This window comes from Peromyscus eremicus, chromosome 2 (assembly GCF_949786415.1).
Source record: "Peromyscus eremicus chromosome 2, PerEre_H2_v1, whole genome shotgun sequence".
Lineage (NCBI taxonomy): Eukaryota > Metazoa > Chordata > Mammalia > Rodentia > Cricetidae > Peromyscus > Peromyscus eremicus.
In genome coordinates, this window is record NC_081417.1 from 126,872,818 (window position 1) to 126,890,512 (window position 17,695).

The 17,695-nt window shown below is 37.4% G+C and overlaps 1 protein-coding gene across 1 annotated transcript in view; it reads right to left on the reverse strand.

Moving 5' to 3' along the window:
* LOC131904861 (selection and upkeep of intraepithelial T-cells protein 10-like) overlaps nucleotides 1-17,108 on the reverse strand; it is a 44,371-nt gene extending 27,263 nt beyond the window's left edge. Inside the window, exons 1-6 of the mRNA XM_059255861.1 lie at nucleotides 17,015-17,108; nucleotides 11,959-12,234; nucleotides 8,374-8,569; nucleotides 5,998-6,086; nucleotides 1,857-1,979; nucleotides 535-632 (exon numbers count right to left, since the gene is read on the reverse strand). Coding sequence (XP_059111844.1) covers nucleotides 535-632; nucleotides 1,857-1,979; nucleotides 5,998-6,086; nucleotides 8,374-8,569; nucleotides 11,959-12,234; nucleotides 17,015-17,090 — 858 coding nt within the window. The 5' untranslated portion in view covers nucleotides 17,091-17,108. The remainder of the gene's footprint in view (nucleotides 1-534; nucleotides 633-1,856; nucleotides 1,980-5,997; nucleotides 6,087-8,373; nucleotides 8,570-11,958; nucleotides 12,235-17,014) is intronic.
* Nucleotides 17,109-17,695: the final 587 nt, after the last annotated feature.

Below are 17,695 nucleotides of genomic sequence, written 5' to 3' on the forward strand. Positions count from 1 at the left end.
AGAAGAGGAGAAGAGTGAAAGAGCCAGAGGGGTCAAGGGCACCACAAGAAAACTCAGAGAATCAACTAACCTAGGTTTATAGGGGCTCACAGATATTGAACCAACAACCATGGAGCCTACATGGGACTGACCTAGGCACTCAGCGTATATGTTACAGTTGTGTATTGTGGTCCTCCTGTGGGATTCCTAATGGTGGGAAGAGGGGCTGTCTCCAATCCTTTTACAGGCTTTTGAGCATCTACTCTTCATGCTGGTTCACCTCATCCAGCCTTAATACATTTGGAGGCACTTAGTCTTACTGCAACTTGGTATGCCATGTTTTGTTGATACTAATGGGAGACCTGCCCTTTCTTAAACATAAATGTAGGAGTGGATGGGGTGGGGGATAGAAGCAGAGGTGGGATGGGGCAGAGGGACTGGAAGGAGAGGAGGGAGGGGAAACTGTGGCCAAGATGCAAAATGAATGAATGGATAGATGGATACATACATACATACATACATACATACATACATACATACATACGAAAGAGTTACCGGAAATGGTGACCTTTGTTCTGTGAACTCCTGTGAAAGCTGGTATAAGGGTAGGATTTCATCCTCCAGTGGCTGGCACTGTGCTTTCTGTTCTTTGGCTAATGGAAAGGAAAGAGTGGAATAAATCATATTTGGGGATTGCATTAAACCAAAAGGAAAGAATATTCCTGAAAAAAGAAATCCATAGCAATTAATCAATAAAAGAATCTCAAGTATACATTGTTTCTTTTTAGAATATGTGTTGGAAGAAAACCTGTATTAAAATTTATGTAGCCATTATAAAATGTTGTGATGACAAAAATTTTTACCTTATGATGCCAAACAATATTGTTTTAAGAAAAGAAAAATGTACTTTTCTTAGTGTTTTAGGTGTTTATACCTTTTCCCTTTTTCTTCTATCTTTTTCTTTGATACTGGCTAAATGTCTAAACATGATTTCACACACACTGGGCTTTCTCATTCACTCTGTGAAACAAGTCTTCCCTTCTGGGTGTGAGTACTTGCCAGTCTCCAAAACATATGACTGTCTCTCTTCCTCTTCCTCATCTCCCCATGCCAGCAGATGCTAAGATTTACAGTTTGAGGGTCCTGATGATTTTCTCTTACACTAATAAAACTGTACCACAGTTTCCCTTCATGTCTGTCTTTAAATTATTTTATTAATGAAACTAAGAACTCAAAGAAGAAAAGCAAGATTCTCTCTATTTTAATAGGTTTAAATAGCTCTGGGGGGGTCTATTTTCTCTCTGGGTGCCCCTGGAGACCTTTGCTGAGTCTGCTTTATTGAATGGCTTTGTAAGAGTTCAAAGAGAGTTTGATACAGGAGATGGATAAATGAAAATCCGTGGAGTTAGTTTAGTCTTGGTAAGTTATAGAAGATGCTTCCTTAAAACAGCATTCGGTGAGAATCCAGCATTAAAGATGGGAAATTAAACTTTCTCAGTGGGCAAAGCTCAACATGGTAACAGCACTGTGGAGGAGATGGCTGATAGAACTCCCCATAGTTGAGGTTAGCATCACAGAAAGTACTTAAAGGAAGAACAGTGAATGTTATAAGAAAGTCCTCAGTTAAGATCTCAATTTTCCCATCTCAACTAACCTAATAAAATAGTTTCCCAAAGGCAAGCCTACCTGAACACTTAGCAAGGTCTAAAGGAATCCCACAATATCTCCCAATCTGCTTATGGAAGTAAAGAAAGAAAGCAATAACCCAGGCCTCTATTTTCCTCTAGTTTTACCAAGTGAAGATTAGATTCATGGGGATTCAGGTAGAGAGACAGGAGACTCATCCTTGGAGTTCCCACTCCCGCTGCATCACTTACTGTTTAGAGTCACAAATAGAAGCAAAATGAGTCCAGTGAAAAATAGCATCATTACAACCAAGATTATGCATACATCCCACAGCCAATTACTGTACAGTGGGTATGCATTGTCCAAAATAGAAGCTGGAAAAAAAACAGAAAGAAATGTTAAGCATATTTTAAAATAATTAAAATAGAGACAGACAAATATGCATAAATTAAGAAGCCAAATCAGAGAATCCTAGTCAACAAGAAAGAGGAGGGGGTTTTGAGTAGCCTTCATTTGAGGGGCAAAGGGTAGGCCACCAATCCAAAGTTTTATGACATAACTTTACAGTTTGAGGAAGTCAAAGAGTTTGTGCAGTTCAGCTTGAGCCATGCATATAAGTTGTAAGATGTTGTTATTTTTACTCATTTATCCACGGGTAGTTGAGAGCATCCTCTTGTTTAATTTTATTCTCTGGTTTAGGAGTTGCCAAAGCAAGATGTTGCAGGAAAAGCACAGAGGAAATACATTGGTCCATTGAGCAGTTGGATAAGCCAACATGGTCTGCCATTGCAGCATAGTAGACTAGCAGATTCAAATATGCAGCATACTAAGAATGTGATTGTAACATTTGAGAGCTCCAAGTCAATCCATGAAGGAATAAGTGGATAGGTATACTGAAATGTGATACATGAAATTAAGAATGCAAGGGAGGGGTTATTATAATTGTAATTGCTACGTTTGAATTTAAGTTGGAAATTGTTAACAAACCAAGGTGGAAAATATAGTAAGAAATAGAATCAAGTAGAAAGCTGAGATCAGTAGTCATCCAGAGATATAAAAGAAGAGTTAAACAAAGGAGAGAAAGAAGCAGTCGATGCAATGGTAAGAATCTTTCAGGCCTTAAGGAACGTTCTAACAGAGGAAACTGTGATGCCCAACAGATACTTACTATGAAAAACAAAAGTACTCTCACAGAGAGATGTATGCACACATGTGAATGAACACACACACACACCCCAAGTAGTTTGTGCTGCCTTTTGTAATATTGGACGTGTGTCCTTCACTGGAGGGCAGTCAGCACACTAGAAGCCACAGCCTCAAAGAAAATTGACTCTCCCTCTCCCAGCAGTTATCAGCTGCCAATACCTCTATAACTAGGGGTGTGACTTCATGCACAACCCACCTCTCCATGCTGGAGTTGTCTGGCCCGAGTCTGAACAGGTCTTGTGTGTGTCATCTCAATTGCTATGAGTTCATTTGTGTAATTGCCCTACTGCATAAGGAAAACACTGTTTCCTCGTAGTCATCCACCACCCTTTTTCTTGTCTTCTGCAATGATCCATGAGCCTTCGGAGGAAGGCGAGATATAAATAATCTGGTTAAGAATGACCATCCAAATGTCTTTTATGCTCTGCACCTTGATCTCTGTGTTGATTGTCATCTACTAAAAACATGAGCTTCTCTGATGAGAGCCAACTAATGCATAATCTGGGGTCCATGTCTTATGTGGTAACTATATACACACTGCATCTTACCTAATATCTGAAGTCCAGTTCTTTTTCCATTGTGTTTGATCTCCTGTTTAATGTTGCCACTGAGTTGTTGTTTTAAATTTCAGTTACTATAATTGAATCTATATAGACATTCTACTTTTGAAATATCATATTTTTATTAAGGTTTTTCATTGTTAATATTTTAATGAATACTTTTCATTTTTAAATACAAAAATACTCTTCATTTTTATACAAAAGATATATTTCATATGCTTAATACATAGGAAGTCCAGACCATCATTGCTAATTTTGAAAATCTAACCCTCTTTGACAACTACCCCTCAATATGCCATGGGAGAGCCCATCAATTAATTGTCTTTGTCTTCAAATTTTGCAAGGAATTCATACAAGTTAATAGCTGCAATCTTGCTAAGGAAAAATAATTTCTAAATTCTATTCCTTCTTGCAAAAATTTACCTATTTTTTATTTTATGTGTATGAATGTTAGAGGCCAGAAGAGGTCTTTAAACACATAAAATTGTAATAGTGAGTTGTGGGCTGCCACATAGATGCTGGAGCAGAATACAGATCCTCTTCAAGAGCAACAAGTGGCGTTAACCAGTGAGCCATCTCTCCAGCCCATAAATTCTATTCTTCTTAGTATTCCATGAGATGTACTTTTTTTTTCTTTTTTTACTTTATAATTTAATTTAATTTTATATATCAGCCACGGATTCCCCTGTCCGCCCTCTTCCCACCCCTCCCCCTGCCCTCCCCCCAACCCACCCTCCATTCCCATCTCCTCCAGGGCAAGGACTCCCCTAGGGATTCAGCTCAGCCAGGTGGAGCTCAGGGAGTTCAATCAGCGAGAAAGAGAAGGGATTGTATGAGCAGCAAGAGTTGTTGAGACCATGGTTGGAAAAAGCACAGGGACAAATAAACCAAACTAGTGGAAACACATGAACTATGAACCAAGAGCTGAGGAGCCCCCAAATGGATCAGGCCCTCTGGATAAGTGAGACAGTTGATTAGCTTGAACTGTTTGGGAGGCCCCCCAGGCAGTGGGACCAGGACCTGTCCTGAGTGCATGAGATGGTGAGATGTACTGTTTTACTTGGTAATTTTTTTTACAGACTATTTCAGTGTTCACTACTTTGGGCTCCTTAGATGAATGTGGATATTTCTATTATATTCCTCCTTATGAGGGTTCTGAGAATTAGAATTAGTCCATTTAATCATGATATGGACTTTAAAATCAGGGTATAAGGATTCCAACAAAAACATAAAATGAATGGAAGAGGGGAGATAGGGAGAAAAGATTCATATATATTTATATTTTCTGTTATGTAAAATACTATTTTTGCTTTCTTGGTGGCCAAAATAACTTTAAAATTACGTAGTTGTATAAGTGTTAGATGGATAGGAAGATGTATTGTAACCAGAAAGACTGGTTTAGGACATTTAGTGTATTCCATAGTGATGGAATTAATTAATTCCATCTTAATCTTATCAATAATCTTATCATTAATCTTATCAATAAAAACCAGGAGTCAGATATTTGGGGTAAAAACATGAAAGATCAGAGAAGCAAGGGAGCAGCCATCAGTGACTTCCTACCTCTTCTGTTCCGCTGAGCAAAAGGGCTGAGATCCAGTCTCAGCCCTGCCTTACCACTTCCTGTACCTCTCTCTACAGTCCTCTACACCTCTATAGTTAACTAGTGGCTAACTCCACCCTCTGACTTTAAGCAAGCTTTATTTGTCAGAAGACAAACAAAATATCACACAAGACCATAGTGCTGGAAGTTATACCTTCATATCTTTATACACTTTTGCTATTTTTCCATTGACTCTTTAAGATAGTTCCTTTGAGTTCATTTTTCTTAGGATTTGAGGCTTGTTTTTATGATTTGTAGTGAAAATAGATGGAATGAGTTTTATTGACAGCCATTCTGAAATATATGTTAAATCAGAAAAGGGTATATCTGTATCTAACATCTGATGTAATTCTATCTTATGGATGAGTGCAAACACCTTACAAATAGTAATTTGATCTTTTGGTTTATTTTGATAGTTATTTTTTATAAAATACTTCCTCCTAATATCCACAATGAAATGAAAAGTTTTTCTAAACTCTCAGATACTATCCTATAAACAGTATATGTTGTAACATGACCAGACTTCCAAATACCCTATAAATACACACCCAAGAGGATCAAACATCAGCTTTCAGCATTCTCAGGAAATGAAAATGAAATCAAGTAAGAAAAATTATATTTTATTCACTAATTAACATAGGGGGCCTCTAATCCAAAAGTTTTTTTAATGTTTATGAATTCTTGGCTTAGGATAAATGTTGGTGACATAAAAATTGTACTTTGTAAAAGAAGGCTTATACATGTGGGATTAAGTGGAGGCCAGACCTGAAGAAATAAATCTTTTCATTGCTATACAAGCAGCTGTAACTGTGAGTATGAAAATACAAACAGCCATAATAGAAGCCTAAAACTTTGGAAAATATATAGTTACAAGGAAGCACAGGAAGCCACTGGGATGTCACTGAAACTCTGCCTGCTACTTCTGCAACAAAGACTACTCAACTTTGTCTACATAGTTCCAAGATGAGAAGGCATTGGACAAAGGCAAGGTGAAATGACAGATCCCAGTCTAGTTGCACTCACCTCTGCTCCTGAAATTCAAATAGAAAGGGAGGAAGCTGATATACAAAATTAATAGTAGACACTCCCAGGTAAGCTCATAGCAAAGCTTCCTTTTATTCGAACCTGGAAAAGAGTAAGTAAGAAGATTTAGGGGGCTAGGACTTTGGGAATACATTGGAATAGCAAGAGAAATGCTGAATATAGGTAGTTTCTTGAAGGTCTCAGTGCTGTATCCATTGTTTATTTAACCTATGTCAGGGCTAAAGCCTCATAAGCAAGGTTTTTAGGGTTAGGGTTAGGGTTATTGTTAGGAATTTTTAGTGAAGATAAAACTTAGAATTGGGTGAAGCTAAGATTATTGGCCATTTAGGATGAAGACAGAGCAGGCTTAAAAATAAAATCAAATAATAAATATCTTCTCACTTTTCTTGTGAGTGTGCAGCATGTAATTAGCCTGAAAATATAATTTGGATGCCATGGGACCCTGTTCACTATAGCCTTGTCTCAATGCTTAAGTGCACAAAGGTTGTAGGATTCATAGAGTAGGGTTTCTTTGAAACTCAAAACTAGCTAAAAGGGGGAAAAGCTGCCTTGGAAGCCAAGACTTCAGCAGTTGTAATGACTTCCACGCACCCAATAATATCTCTGTAGCATCCTTGCTGCTTGGCCGTTCATTCCTTCTTAGCTTGATCTGTGTATATTCTAGGAAGCTTACTACAGCGTGAGAAAGATTGCTTCACGGCAGATGGCTGCTGCTTACCAAACCATATATTAGAAAAATGACTGATTGGCTGAACATTTAGAGAAGAAAGTAAATAGCAAGATAGTTGGGTTATTCTGAACCATACCATGCAATAAACCAATAACTATGAACACTAAGGGTGAAAAGATCTAAAAAAGTTTGTTTTGTTGATGCCTGTTTGTTTCGGTTTGTGTTGAATAATGGCTTTGTTCACTTTATGTATATATGAGTTTTCTTGTTGTATTTTTGGTTGGTGTTTTTTTTTCACTATATTTGATCATAAATATCAGCAATTACCAACAAGAACATTAAAGAAAAAAGTTTTCTTATTCAAAATAAGCTCTTTTTCATTCTTTTATTTTATTGTCAATGTCTATAACAGCTCCAATATTTAAGAACTATCCAATATATAAATGTTGAATAAATGAATAAATAAGTCAAGTTGGCTAGTGAAGTAGTAGCCACTCTACCATTGAAAGTACAAGGAAGGTTTTGCTAGTCCACATCTTGATGAAGAGTATCATGGTTGGAGCAAAGTGTCTGGGATTTGAAACACTTTCATTTCAATTTATGATCTACATTTACAGATTTATTCAGCTTAAACAATTTACCTAAAACTTGGGTCCTTAATAACTTGTTCATCTAGAAATAATAAGTAGAACTTCATGAGGTTGTTTGGAAAAATTAGTAAGATGTTGATTACAAGCTATTTATTCTATTCCCCGTCATATTATGAATATACATTCAGGATGTTAGATGTCTTTATGCATTGTGTACATGACTGCCCACACTGTATCATGTGTGCTCATGCTTTTTTTAATGAAGCTAGGACTCATTTTCACAGTAACTCTCAAATGGACTTCATCCTTTGAGTTAGATGAAATTATCTTCAAAGTCCCCTAGTTAATATCATCCTTCACCCTTAATAACCTAGAATATACAAAAGTTCTTTTCTCTTATGAAGTCTAAAGTTTCTGAAGCTAAAATTTTATGGTCATTTGGGTTTTGAGCAAATAAAGGCTAGAATGAAGAACCCCTTCCTATTCTCCTCCACATTGTGCAGAATGTAACCTACCTGGAGACAGACTTAAAGCATGCTGGTTTATCTGAGTATTTTAACGGTCTAAAGTGTTTACTCATCATGTCCTGATGTCCAGCACTCCTGTTCAAAACATATCCTGTGCCTGCTATACCATCGGTCTTAGCTCCCTTAAATTAAGATCACCCCTAATGTATATAGTATTCAGGTTAGTCTCACGAGAACAAAGGAAAACTTGGGAAAATATTAGGAAAGATGAATAATCCAGCTATTTGTTGCTGTATGCTTCTCTTTCTCTTTCTAACAATGTAAGAAAGCCTAGAAATTTTCAGCAATAACTCTAAAATCTAACAAGTACCTATAGAAGAGAAAAGGTCTATTATGAAACAGATTCCACAAACACCAAAAGTGAACAGAAATTAGTAATGATACCTCTAAAGGAATCCTGAGACCTTGCAAGCAATTGTGATGATAGCTACATGCTAGCCCTGAAGAACCACACAAGGAAGAAAGGTGGCAGCTTAGCTTGAGGATCTCTGAAGATTTTGAGACCCTCTTTGACAAAGAGTATTGGGATACACTAAAGTTCTGGGGTAAATAATTTTGTATATATCACATTTGAGTATTGTGTTTCAAGAAGAAATAGTTTTGGAACTCTTTACCTCTCATGAATGCACATGTTTTCCATTTGAGACAACAAAAAACAAGTATTCCTCTGAGACAATATAAAACAAGTATAATGATCAAATATATTACAGGACATGAAGGTCTGTTTGACATCAATGACATATACTCTGGTTTGAAGAGGACATCTGAAAGAGAATAGAAGGACTTGGTGTTATGAATTGGATATACATTTCCAATGAAAAGATTCACAACTGAGGTTTAGTCCTCAGTTGGCAGATCCAATCACTGGGAAGTGTCTGGATCATGAGGGCTCCGACTTTGTCAGTGGATTAATCCATTGATGGATTCATAATTTGATGGGATTTTTTGAAAATGGCAAAAATGTTAGTCAATGGGATTGAGTGGATAAAGTAGGTAAAAAAGTACATGCTTTTGAAGGATATATCTTGCCCATGTCCCACTTCCAATTGTTCTTTCTTGGTCATCTTGAGAGTTGGTTATTATTTGAAACTGAGATAATCTAAGTACCTGAAGAGAAGGATGATTAAATACTCAGGGAGTCTAGGGAACCTTGCCACAGTGCCTGGAAGAGGGCCACTGAGGCAGCTGTGAAGAAGAGGGGGGTCAGATATGGAAACACTGAGAAGTTTTGGCAGAAGGGAATTCTGACTGTGAGCATCATGATGGTCAGAGCTCCATTCATGGTGGCCAAGAGTAGGACCTGAGGATTGCAATAAGTTAGTTTCTCAGTATCTGGACCTGTCTTTCCTCCATATGTGGTTTATTGCTGGAAAGGAGGAAGAGAAAGAAATCCCGGAGACATAGTGTAGTGGATTGCTTGTTTCCTGCAGCCCCTTTTCTGCAAAGTGGGTCACTTGAGCAGGGCCTGAGAATACCAGGACCAGCATGCAGAGTGCTAGGTTCACTCTATTCTCCCTGTCTAGTTCAGGTTCCAGTGCTCTGTTTATGTCTACCAATTCCCAAATATTTGAGTAATACTATTTGGCTTGGATGCACCATTTGTGGTTGAGCACTCCACAAACACCTATTCTTTATATTTCGACCAATTGTGAGTTTCTGTGTTAATCAATATCCAATGCACAAAAACTTCCCTGAAATGATCTTAAAGCTGCACTAATCTCTGGGTAGAGAGATTCCAATTTAAAAGGCAATTTGACACTATATTCATTTAGCAAAATAATAGTGGTTTCAATCCTGGGGCCTATATGATTTATAAATACCAGGTATGTGTTTCTTCCTCTGGAGCAAGCTTTAAATCCAATTAGAAAGTGGTTGATTTTCCCCATAACATTCATGCTACTATTATACCCATGGGATATCATGCCCTGCTGGTCTTTATTGAAGTTCACAGGATTCACATGTGGTTAAGACAGTCAATCACCTTTTTCTCCTAAATATCCTTATATTCTGGAGACAGTTGTGTCTCTCAATCTGACTTTCAGGCTATTGAAACAATGTGACCCCAAAGAAATGATAATGTCCCCAGGAATCTCATACTGGGAGAAGGAAAAGGCTGTAGTACAAGGGGAAACTTGTCTCCCCTGAATAGACATTTCACACAGATCTAACAACTTGTCAGACTCCCTTGTAGGATGAAACTGAAACCCAAACAATGATGGGTCAATGGTGGTGGTGCCACACCTACACCAGGACTTCTTAGCTTTTACCTGGGCCTTAGTTTAGCCAGTTGGGTCTGCTCTTACTTCAGGTTCATATTGGCACGGAAGAAATTGCCAACTGGAAATTTTGTGCACAGTAGCTCATTTTAATTCCAAAAACTGTACATGGGACAATTTGCAAGATATTCATTTTGCAGGGTACAAATTACATACCAGGAACCCTCACACAAAGAAACTCACCAAAACTGAATGAACATATCCTTAGTTATCTCCTTAAACCTTTATCTCACTTAGTGTTCCTGAAGATGGACTTGGGAAATCACTGGATCTCTTTTCCCCTCTACCCAAAGTAGCCCCATTGAATAAATCTATCTTTTCTGTTTTCCCTATTAACTTAGCTATTTTAAGTGGTTCCTTGGCACAGACTTTGGAAACAATTTTAGTATCAGGTCCTCACCTTCCACCATATGGGCCCCAAGAACTGAACTAATGTCCAAAGGTTTTCTAACGGCTTATCCACCTTGCCTTCCCTTGCTAACAAGGTAAAATATCTTCTTTCATCTATTTCTGTCCTATTATGGGACTAATAACTTCCAAATATTGTTTTTCCTCTGAGTCTAGTTTCATTAACTAACAGCCCTCATCTACATATACAATACAAAGTACAGAATTAAGTAAGGCTGTTAAGCATACATTTCCTTCATCAACAACACTCTTGCATGGATAGTTGAGTTTGATAATCCTGCCTGTTTACTTACATGTTGTATTAGAAACTTTTATCACTGTAACAAAATGTTTTTTAAAAGGTTTAAAGGAGGAATGCCTTATTTAGGCTCATAATTTCAGATAGTTTATTCCAAGGTTGCCTTGCTCCTTGGTTTCTGAGCCACTGATAAGGCAAATACCATGGAGGGTAACACAGGAAGGGTAGAACTGCTAGCTCAGAGTCCATGTACATTGCTCTGAGACACAGAGAGCAGAAAAATGAATTTTTCACCAATACTGTCTTGTCATGCAAGAGGAGTCACTATTACATCAAATCCCCTGCAATTGGACTCATGAGAACTACAGGCATATTCTATGGCAAGAATCACCAGACTGTCGTAACACTGCCAGGCTTGATTGTGGTTGAAGCTTTGTCTTTACTTCTCCCTCCAGAATCTGGGATAGGACTGGAGGCTATTTCCTGGTTCTCTCTATGTAATCTTCTTGTTCCTATGCCTTTCATCCCCCCATCATCTCTTTCATGCTTCCTGGTGCTTTATTTTTGTATTTATAATATGTCCTTTCCCCTGTTGTCTTGACTCCTATTATCTACAAAGGCACATACAGAAAGATTCTAATCTTCCTTTTACCTCAGAAGATATATATGCTATTTTCCAGAGGAGACCAAACAATAATTTTAAAGGAGAAACAATATTCAAGGGCCCAAACTAGAAATAGAAATTTCTAGAAATTTATGTGGAAGTCACAGCTTTTGAATCCTTAACATGCAACACAGAATGAGAGATCGTTGTCCAATTATTTCAATAGCTTCTTTAAGATTTATTTTCTATATATGTGTGAGAGTGGATGCATGTGCACATTTCTGCAGGAGCATGTGGTGTCCAGAAGAGGGCACTGGATCCCCTTGAGCTAGAGTTACAGATGGTTGCGAGCCATCCAATATGGGTGCTAGGAACCAAACAGGCCCTCATAAAGAACAAGTGCTCTTAACCTCTGAGACTTCTTTCCAGCCCCAATATCTTTCTTTAAAACATTGTTCATAGCATCCAGTATTTTTCTGATTTCCAGCAACTTAAATAGTGCAGCTCTACAGCACTTTGTAACTTGTAATATAACTTCACATTTATTATTTCACTTAATTCTCTCCTCAATTTGAATCCTTGATCAAAACAATTCATCTTTGATAGAACCAAGGCATAAGAACATACCTGGTAGGACAATGCTTCTCTTTTTCTCTTGATTTGTAGTTACATTGTAAATGGAACAAGTAACAGGACCATGTGTTCTGTTCTTCAGAAGAATGCTGCTCTTCAAGTACAATAATCCATTCTGAGAGTCAAATTTTGATGAATGTGGAATTATATTCCCCTTGCTGTCTCTCCATGTCATCTCAGCAGGTGGGATCAAACTTCCTGAAGTACACTCCACCAGTACCCCTTCTGCATCTGGAACCTGAATGTTAATCTGTATATCCAAGCTCATAGCTAGGAAGAGGAGAAAGATGATGTTATGATTGGTAGTGTGGATTCAAGATATGAAAAGTTTGTGGAAATGCTCATTCTCAAATGGATGCTACCTGTGTCCTATATGTGCGTAGACACAATTAGGGCAAAAGCAATACTTCTATGTAAACACAAGCTGAAGAGAGACAAAACACAATCAGAGAAAAGCTGATAAATCAGATTTCATGAAATTTAGTAATTTCTGTACATCAGAATATGGATAAAAAGAGAAAGTCACAGACTAGAAGATAGCTATACTCTATCTGAGAAACAAACTGTGTTCAAAATAGATAGTAGGTGCTTATTTTATAAAAATTCAAGCTAATTTTCTAAAATGGAAAAACAGTAGAGACATATTTAATTTAAAGAGATGTCCTAATGACCAAAAAGTATATGAAAGGATGTCCAACATCATCAGGCATCAGGGAAATGCAAAGCAAAACCTCATTGAAACATAATTGATCCCCATTACAATGTTGAAGAAGCAGGAGAAGGACTGACTGACATTGCCACAGATCATAAGACACAGGACCCTATTTATATGGAAAAGTGTCAGTATCAACTAAAGTTATACATATACCTTTGTTCACAACCCAGAAATTTTTAGTAGATGTTTACATGTTTTAAGAATTATTAATGACAGTGTTAATCCTAATAACCCTAAAACTCAAAGCAACAAAAATAATACAAACAAATCCAAATGCTAATACTGAAAACATATTCAAAAGAACAAACAAACTCCTGTCATATCATAAATGATTAATGATGAATAATTTTAGCTATTATAGAGATTGTTATAAATGAAATAATACAGTAACGTTTGTGGTTAATGGCAATGGAAGTGAGAACAATGGTCACTTTGGCAAGAAGAGCATGGTATTGCCTAGGAAAGGTTAAGACAACATTTTGGGATGCTGCAAATGTTCAGTATCTGGAGCTGAAGAATGGATTCATGAATGTCCCTATAAGCAAAACTTCACTGAGTTGTACACTTAATATGCTTTACTGCATGTACATATATCTCAATACAAAAAGTTAAACAATAAATCCAAGACAAAACCAAATTCAACTAGGTATTCCCATCTCTATACTAGCTACTTTGGCATTTACATCACCATATTTTGAGCATAGACACTGAATTGAGTTCTTTAGAAATTTAGACTACTATGCAAATAGCAAATAAACACAGTTTTTAAAACAGATTTTAAAAATTAATATATTAATACATTTAGAGTTCTTGCTGTCAAAACTCTACGTGATGCAGTAAGGAAGAATTATATGAAAACTGAAACAACTTCCCTGCTGAAGACAAACTCACAAAGTTGATAAACTATAAAACTATTTCCCAAAATTAATTAAAAACCCTACAAAATAAGCATCCACTGGAGGATCAAAACAGGGAAACAACTAGGTGCAGAGAGATGCTCAATGTATCTGCTTCTGTAACACTTACTGGGGAAAGGAATCAAAGAATCTAAGGTGATGATTGGTGATCAGAATTCTCAACCCAAGAAGGTAAAGATGATGTTGGGTCTATCCATCCCACATCCAGGTGAATACGAGAAGAGAGGAAAGAAACAGTGAGCATTTTGGAGGCCTGTAGGAGCTAGGGAAGCTCTTCATGAACTGAGTTTATCACCTGCCCATGTAAAACCCTCACTACAGAAGGGAATGCTATGGATTGTGCTCCTGTAATGGCCACACCAAAGTAGAAGGATCTATTCTATGTACACACAGAGGTGTCAGTACTCTCTAAAAAGCTCAATCATTCAAGAAAGTGTAACTAAATTACAAGGGATGATGCAGAATTGCATGTGACTTGATAGATCAATACTAAAATTTTCATAAATATATTTATACATATGTGAAGTGTTATATGTAATAATTTAAATTGGTAACATTGAATTTGTATATCATATCTTGAAATAATAATAAATCTTCCATTCTTATTTTAATGATGTATGTTTCTTTAACATATCTTTCATTATTCTTTAATAGTGCAGCATAATAGTTCAGTAGATCTATATAGTAGAACACAAGTAAAGTGGTTTTAAGTGATCACAAGATGAAATTCTCCAAAACTGTAAAAAGAATAGCAAAACATTCATATAAAATTACTTTTTTTTGGTTTTTCAAGACAGGGTTTCTCTGTGTAGTTTTGGTGCCTGTCGTGGATCTTGCTCTGTAGTCCAGGCTGGCCTCGAACTCATAGAGATCCACCTGGCTCTGCCTCCTGAGTGCCGGGATTAAAGGCATGTGCCACCACCACCCAGCTATAAAGTTACTTAAAACTCATATTTTAAAAGCAATTTGCAAAACTTGTACATAGTTCATTTGAAATTATCAAAAAGAATACATGGATATATAAGTATTTTTCATGTATACATGTCTACATGCATTTCTATACATACATACATATATGTGCATGTTTGTTTTATACTTGGTGTATAAATATGTGTGTATTCCTATGCATATAATCTCAGGCATTGATATATAAGAAGAAAATTATATTAGTTTTACTTGGGAGATTAATTCATGAATTCATAACTATGTGAAGGATGACATTTCACCTTGGATCGAGATTCTTTTATTTATGTCCTCAGGTGAAGCTACCACCCCCTCATCTAGCAAATATCCCTCTTCAGAAAATGGAGACCATCCCAGAAACTGTGACTAGGCACAATGCAGAAACAAAAGATTGTGGGAAGCCCAACCCACAAGCTACATCTACATTATAGTTTCTACTTCTACAGCTCAGAGAAGATAGCACAAAAGGGGATGGAAATTTTGTAAGAGCCAGAATGCCAGGTCTGCACTGAGACAGTCAGTCTCTCCAAGAAATGGCTAATAAACAATACTAGAACAATAGAATATCAACAGGCATATTAATGTTGAAGGAGGAAATTAGGGTTCTACCCTAGACAAAGAACTACAAGCAACTAATGATTGCTGGGAGAAGGAGCACCTTTATTGGTTCTCCAATGCCGAGTGATCAGCCCTGAGACTGTATACACACAAACAACACAAAAATACTCAACAAGTTATATTGATACATTTGTATATATTTGTGTATGACAGGAATAATTAAATAAAAAATGCTGTCAACTTGAGATTGGTGGAATGACATAAGAGGAATTGCAGGCAGGATACCTGGGAGTGTCTGGATGGAAGAAGGTGATGTAATTCTATTTCAATTAAAAATATATTTGCAGATAATTATTTTCTCATTTTTGAAATTATAGTTGCATAATTTCCTTCCTTTCCTCCCTTCCCTGAACCCTTCTCATGTACCCCCTTGCTCTCTCAGTTAAATTCATGACCTCTTTTTTTGAATTATTGTTACAAATACATTCTTTTATGTTGTTTGGTTTGGTTTGGTTGTTTTGTTTTTGATACAGGGTCTCATTACATTGTTCTGGTGGCCTGGAACTCTTGATGTACACCAAGGAGGCCTTTAACTCACAGAGATCCACCTGTCCCTGACTCCCAAGCTTTAGGATTAAAGGCTGGATCTTCACTTTATTGACAATTTCTTTGCTAACAAACTATTTAACTTCGTGAAGTACCATTAGCCTATTCTTGGCCTTATTTCCTATGCTATTGGATGGTGAATGCAGAGACTCATGGGTGCTCAAGATACTTGGAATAAATGATAGTTAAAGGTCGGGGAACACTGGGAAAGAGGAAGCAGAGAAAATGTAACAGCCAGGTGATAGGGAAAACTGCTATAAAATGCTATCTTAAAGAACAACACAGCCATTGAAAACATGATCTCACAGCAGCTTTAGTAGCCTGCATGGACCTTCATAAGACTGAGACTGTCAGTGAATACCCCAACTGTCATCACAGAGTTTTTCTCCAAAGACTGATGGAAGCAGATGCAGTGATCCACAACCAAACACCAGGTAGAACTCCAGAAGTCCAGTCAAAAAGAGAGAAGAAGGATTCTATAAGCAAGTGCATCAGGATCATGTTGGGGAAACTTGCAGAGATGACCAAAGCCAACTAGTGGGAACTCATGACAGTTGGATCAATGGCTGTGGAACCTGCATGGGACTGAACTAGGGCCTCTGCATGGCGAGATAGTTGTGTAGCTTGAGCTGCTTGGGGACCCTCTGACAGTAGGATCAGAATCCATCCCTGCTTCATGAGTGGACTTTTTGGAGCCCACTACCTATGATGGGACACCTTGTGAAGCCTTGCGGCAAGGGGAAGGGCTTGGACTTGTCTCTAGTGGATATGCCTCCCCATGGGAGGCCCTTGCCTTCTTGTTGGGGGGAGTATGGGATAGGTTGGGAGGGAGAGGCTGGGGTGGTGAGAGGAGAGAAGAGGGAGATCTTTGATTGGTGTGTAAAATGAATGAAAAAAATCTCTTAATTAAAAAAAAGACTGAGACTGTCATCATCATTCAGAAAATTATTCATTTCCAAGAGTAATGGTCCTACTCCTCCATGCTGAACTATTGGCTACTGGTGGATTTTAACGCAGAAACAGTCATTGTCTTCTGTTGTGTGAACCCACCACGACCCAAGAGATAGTCCCAAATTTGTGGGCACACAAACAATCCTGATTAAAATCAGTGGCTTACAAAACAAAGCAAAAAGCACAATTCTGAGGAGGGGACATGTCAGGAAAAGAGGAGTTGACAAGGGTGAAACAGAAATAAGAGAGGGTTGAAGGAGAGTACGCAGAATGCCTTGTAAGCATGTATGAAATTGTCAAAGAACAAATTTAGTCACTAAAATAGGAAGGATGTCTCTACCTTGGGTGAGTACGGTGATCTGTAAAAGAAGAAAGGCCATGAAGAATCTAGCTAAACACAAAGCTGCAGGCTCCATCACACCTGGAAAATGAAATTTTAATCACGGTATCAATTTTGGGGCAGTAAGAATCATGACAACACAGAGAAAAGCAACAAAAGTCTATTCCAAAATTCTATCTTGTGAGAAAATTCCCCTTGCAAGGAAGTCTTAATGACTGCTGCCAACCCCTGAGACAATCTCTTCTAGCATCCTATCTTGTTTTGCACTTGGCTCCTTGCCTTCGGGAGATTAACTTCACTAAAGGGAGCATTATTCACCCATAAAGAAGAATGAAATTCTGTCATTTGTAGCAAAATGGATAGAACTGGAGGACATTATATTTCACAAAACAAGTCAGACACAGAAACCTAATTATATTGTGCATGTATGGAACCAAAGCCAACTAGACAATTACTTCAGAACAAAGTCAATCTAAGTAATTCCCTCAGAAGACTGGAGACACACAATCACCACTTCACATTATATGTAAATATGACCCATATAAATCAATAATATGAATGTGAATGATAAGACTATAGAGACGTTAGATTATTTTATAATGACACATTTTATGAAATTAGGACAAGAACAAATGTATTAGTTTATGAGTAAAATAGCAAAAGAAAATGTTTGGTACAACT